The sequence below is a fragment of the Triticum dicoccoides genome, chromosome 6B (genome assembly GCF_002162155.2).
Source record: "Triticum dicoccoides isolate Atlit2015 ecotype Zavitan chromosome 6B, WEW_v2.0, whole genome shotgun sequence".
NCBI lineage: Eukaryota > Viridiplantae > Streptophyta > Magnoliopsida > Poales > Poaceae > Triticum > Triticum dicoccoides.
The window spans coordinates 577,952,644-577,958,198 of record NC_041391.1 but is presented as its reverse complement, the minus strand read 5'-3'; the positions used below and the strand labels follow the sequence as shown (position 1 = coordinate 577,958,198).

At 45.3% G+C, this 5,555-nt stretch overlaps 1 protein-coding gene across 1 annotated transcript in view; it reads right to left on the bottom strand.

Moving 5' to 3' along the window:
* LOC119322978 (microtubule-associated protein 70-2) overlaps window positions 1-5,143 on the bottom strand; it is a 9,919-nt gene extending 4,776 nt beyond the window's left edge. Inside the window, exons 1-2 of the mRNA XM_037596527.1 lie at window positions 4,775-5,143; window positions 4,577-4,662 (exon numbers count right to left, since the gene is read on the bottom strand). Coding sequence (XP_037452424.1) covers window positions 4,577-4,662; window positions 4,775-4,940 — 252 coding nt within the window. The 5' untranslated portion in view covers window positions 4,941-5,143. The remainder of the gene's footprint in view (window positions 1-4,576; window positions 4,663-4,774) is intronic.
* Window positions 5,144-5,555: the final 412 nt, after the last annotated feature.

The window sequence follows — 5,555 nt, the reverse complement described above, 5'->3', positions numbered from 1 at the left end:
AACACTCTAGCCAGATTGATTTCATCCTCTCGAGAAGAGAAGATAGGCGTGCGTGCCTAGACTGTAAGGTGATACCTGGGGAGAGTGTTGTACCCCAGCATAAGCTGGTGGTTGCTGACTTCCGCTTTCGGATTCGTGTCCAGCGGGATAAGCGTGCCAAGGTCGCTAGAACGAAGTGGTGGAAGCTCAAGGGGGAGGTAGCTCAGGTGTTCAAGGAGAGGGTATTTAAGGAGGGCCCTTGGGAGGAAGGAGGGGATGCGGACAATGTGTGGATGAAGATGGCGACTTGCATTCGTAAGGTGGCCTCGGAGGAGTTTGGAGTGTCCAGGGGAAGGAGAAGCGAAGATAAGGATACCTGGTGGTGGAATGATGATGTCCAGAAGGCGCTTAAAGAGAAGAAAGATTGCTTCAGACGCCTATACCTGGATAGGAGTGCAGACGACATAGAGAAGTACAAGATGGCGAAGAAGGCCGCAAAGCGAGCTGTTGGTGAAGCAAGGGGTCGGGCATATGAGGACCTCTACCAACGGTTAGGCACGAAGGAAGGTGAAAGGGACATCTATAAGATGGCTAAGATCCGGGAGAGGAAGACGAGGGATATTGGCCAAGTCAAATGCATCAAGGACGGAGCAGGCCAACTCTTGGTGAAGGACGAAGAGATTAAGCATAGATGGCGGGAGTACTTCGACAAGCTGTTCAATGGGGAGAATGAGAGTTCTACCATTGAACTGAATGACTCCTTTGATGAGACCAGCATGCGTTTGTGCGGCGCATCCAGGAGTCTGAGGTGAAGGAGGCTTTAAAAAGGATGAAAGGAGGCAAGGCGATGGGCCCTGATTGTATCCCCATTGAGGTGTGGAAAGGTCTCGGGGACATAGCGATAGTATGGCTAACCAAGCTTTTCAACCTCATTTTTCGGGCAAACAAGATGCCAGAAGAATGGAGACGGAGTATATTAGTACCAATCTTCAAGAACAAGGGGGATGTTCAGAGTTGTACTAATTACCGTGGAATTAAGCTGATGAGCCATACAATGAAGCTATGGGAGAGAGTCATTGAGCACCGCTTAAGAAGAATGACAAGCGTGACCAAAAATCAGTTTGGTTTCATGCCTGGGAGGTCGACCATGGAAGCCATTTTCTTGGTACGACAACTTGTGGAGAGATATAGGGAGCATAAGAAGGACTTGCATATGGTGTTCATTGACTTGGGGAAGGCCTATGATAAGATACCGCGGAATGTCATGTGGTGGGCCTTGGAGAAACACAAAGTCCCAGCAAAGTACATTACCCTCATCAAGGACATGCACAATAATGTTGTGACAAGTGTTCGAACAAGTGATGTCGACACCGATGACTTCCCGATTAAGATAGGACTGCATCGGGGGTCAGCTTTGAGCCCTTATCTTTTTGCATTGGTGATGGATGAGGTCACAAGGGGTATACAAGGAGATATCCCATGGTGTATGCTCTTTGCGGATGATGTGGTGCTAGTTGACGATAGTCGGACGGGGGTAAATAGGAAGTTAGAGTTATGGAGACAAACCTTGGAATCGAAAGGGTTTAGGCTTAGTAGAACTAAAACCGAGTACATGATGTGCGGTTTCAGTACTACTAGCTGTGAGGAGGAGGAGGTTAGCCTTGATGGCCAGGTGGTACCTCGGAAGGACACCTTTCGGTATTTGGGGTCAATGTTGCAGGAGGATGGGGGTATTGATGAAGATGTGAACCATCGAATCAAAGCCGGATGGATGAAGTGGCGCCAAGCTTCTGGCATTCTCTGTGACAAGAGAGTGCCACAAAAGCTAAAAGGCAAGTTCTACAGGACGGCGGTTCGACCCGCAATGTTGTATGGCGCAGAGTGTTGGCCGACTAAAAGGCGACATGTTCAACAGTTAGGTGTGGCGGAGATGCGTATGTTGAGATGGATGTGTGGCCACACGAGGAAGGATCGAGTCTGGAATGATGATATACGAGATAGAGTTGGGGTAGCACCAATTGAGGAGAAGCTTGTCCAACATCGTTTGAGATGGTTTGGGCATATTCAGCGCAGGCCTCCAGAAGCTCCAGTGCATAGCGGACAGCTAAAGCGTGCGGAGAATGTCAAGAGAGGGCGGGGTCGACCGATTTTGACATGGGAGGAGTCCGTTAAGAGAGACCTGAAGGATTGGAGTATCGACAAAGAGCTAGCTATGGACAGGGGTGCGTGGAAGCTTGCTATCCATGTGCCAGAGCCATGAGTTGGTTGCGAGATCTTATGGGTTTCACCTCTAGCCTACCCCAACTTGTTTGGGACTAAAGGCTTTGTTGTTGTTGTTGTTGTTGTTGCTTGGTTTTCCCTAGTTCTGTTCATGGGAATATTCCAATTTTCATTATGACAACAAGCAAAAGTAACATATGCATTAGTGCTAGTGTTGGTATGTGTGTCAGGTTATCTTAACAAACCTTAGTGATTGTAAGTACTGGGTTAAAATTTCCTTGAGGGACACTTCAATCAGAAATAGTCAAAAGGGGGCCACAGAGATAGCTTATTATCCAATTAAAAATGAGCATAGTAAGTTAACTTTCATTTGACAAATAAGCAGTGTCTGACATATCAAAACAAACAAGCTTTACTCGACATGTCATTCATTGCTCATGCCTAGGTGTCTCATACTGCCATACAGAATGGCACAATCACCTTCAGCAGAGACAGATTCACTAACCTTCGCATATCAGATTCAAATTTTACTTCTGGTTTTTAGCATGCCTAGTTACTTCATTTATGAAGAAACAGTCAGACTCAGTTGATCAAATGCAGGGGCAATAGAATACACAGCACTAACATGGCCAAAAGGTACAGAAAAGGCAGGCACATCATTAAAGCAAACACATTAACCAGAGATGCACTAAAGATAAACCAATATCTAACTGAAAGAAAAAGGCTCGGTTAAAGGATATTTGGTTGATCTAAACAAGACAGCTTGGATCGCTCACTTTTCCGCGGGCTACTTCGTTTGGCAATTTAAAAAGCATGTTAGGAAAGGATACATATCTGGTCAGAAGCCTACAAGTTGAGTTGCAAAGGGGGGAAAAGGAATCAAGGGCCTTAAAAGAACATGTAAATTTCATAACAAATCGTATAAGTACACACTTAAGTTTCATTCCAAAGAAATTTTACATTAACGTTTCAATACACCTCACATCCATCAGTTTGTTTGTATGAAACGGAGTCCCAAAGATATATATATCTGTCATGTGGGATCCCCAAGCCAGCAGCCAAAATTTCTGTAGTTTTACAAAATTTGTAGCTGTTCAATACTTCTAAAGTTATGATAAAATGTGTCCAAATTTTCAAAAATAATTGTAAGAAAACAATATACCATTTTTCAAAAAAAAATCATCTATTTGAACTAAATATCCAAGCATCTTGAAGATTTAAAATTACCGATTATGATAGGCAACATATATGCCTACTCCAAGTTAACCATCATTTAGGTGAAGTCATGTAATTTTCATTTTTTTTCTTCATCAAATCTTAAAAAAAGGAAACTAAAAATTCAAATAATTAGTGATTACAAATTCACACGCCTCCGATTAAAATTTTATATTGAAATCCATGTTTTCAGAATGATACATTTTTTAAAGACTGACATTGTGAGATTTCCTCTGACATTATGCCAATAATAAGATGAAGTTAAATTCCACTGACAGGATATTTGTCTCGTGGCAGCACCTAAGGAATCCTGAAAATTGGGTCAACGAATTAGTGTTGAATCCTTGATACCTCCAAGTATTGGTTATTGCAGTTTGCTCATCAAATCGAGAGCAATTTGTACATCATATTCACCCCTTGTGCAAACTAAGAAATCTGAGTGGGCACTGAGCAGGCTCAACAAACATGCAAACTACACACCAGATAAATTGCATCCAGGACTGACGTACTGAACATCAAAATATCTATTAGCACTCAGCATCATAATAGCTTTGAGTGTCACAGACGTTAGCACTTGCAAAAGTACAGCTTCAGAACAAGGGTAATGGGAATCAATTCTATGAACTAAGACCGGGGCAGCTTTATTTAGCTCTTGCCATCCTGGCGACCTGACACATTCTTTAAGTTAGTTTAGCTCAAACATATCTTGAAAAACTACTGCAAAAGACAGGGACTTCGTAGCCCTGCATGAACGGTCATAACACTCTGATTCACTAGTGCCTCTCCCAATGAACAAGACAACAGAGTACAAGATCAGCCAAAAAGAAAGAAAGTAAAAAACACAGCCTAGCAGGAAATAAACATGTTGAGTAAAACATTAAGCTTATGTTGAACTTTCAGAGTTTCAGTATGCCGCAATGGATAGACAAAACCCTCCGCATTCATGAATCCCACAAAATAATGTCCAGCAAAAACACAAGGGGAAGATTGTTATCTTGGCCCTGACACTCGGCCAGAATCACCTCCGCATCGAGCAACTATGCCCCCAAACTCTCCTATTTGGCTATAAATTCTCTTGCACCGACACTATTCCAAGCTCCAGACTGGAGGAAATGGTCGTAGAAAAACAAGACAAGAAAAAGAAGCAAGCTTGGGGATTTACCTCTTCGACGGCCTTCTCCCGCGCCCTCTCCGACAGGCGTAGCGCCTTAATCTCCGCCTGTGCCTCGCCCAGCTCCCTATCCTTATCTAAAACCACACCAAAAACACCAACCATTTCGCCTTCAGATTCGAAAGGGCAGCGGCAGTCCACCACCCACGAGCGGGAGCCAGAGGTACGGCGAGCCAGGAACCAACTCACCCCTGACTTCGTTCTCGAGCCGGTTGAGCTCGACCTTGACGGGATCCGAGCCGTGCATCAGCGTGAGGAGCTCGTCGGCGTCCAGGCCCACCTGCGCCGCCCCGCGCCTGCGCGAGGAGCCCCTGTGCGCCGACGCATTCCCCTCCTCGCCGCCGCCGTCGGCCATCTCAGATCTGGGCCCCGGCGCCTCAGCCCACCATCCAAATCGCGAGCACCCCGGGTTCGGCGGTGGCCGCAATGCCGTCCGGTGGGGAACCCTAGCCGCGGTGTCGGGGCTCGGTTGGGGCGCTCTGCTTCGCTTTTGCTTTGCTTCGCGTGGGGTTTGTTGTCTTGCTCGAGCGAGGACAGCGTGTTTGAATAGCGGAGAGGGTGAGGGGGAGGTGCTCGGCGGATTTAAAGCGTCGGCTTTTCGGAGTGATTAGCAGCTAATTAATCGTTGAGCTAATCAAGCCATCGAGGTGGTTACTGGTCAGTGTGAGGACTGGGCAACAGCAGAGGAGGAGGGGAAGGCATTGGAATCTCAAGGTTTGGAAATAAGGTAGTAGGGGGAGATCATACATGAACATCAGTACAAAGAAAAACAAAAGTAAATATTACACTCTAGTCTCTTTGATTTGCATGATCTTCAAAACAATACAGGAAAACACATAATTATAATTGCATGTCCTCTTAAGTCCTATAGAAGGAGATCAGAAAGTGTTCGACCTCATGGAGAAAATAAAAGAAATGTAAAAGAGGTTTGAACAGTTAAAACATTCCTTCAAAATAGAGTGCTACCTAC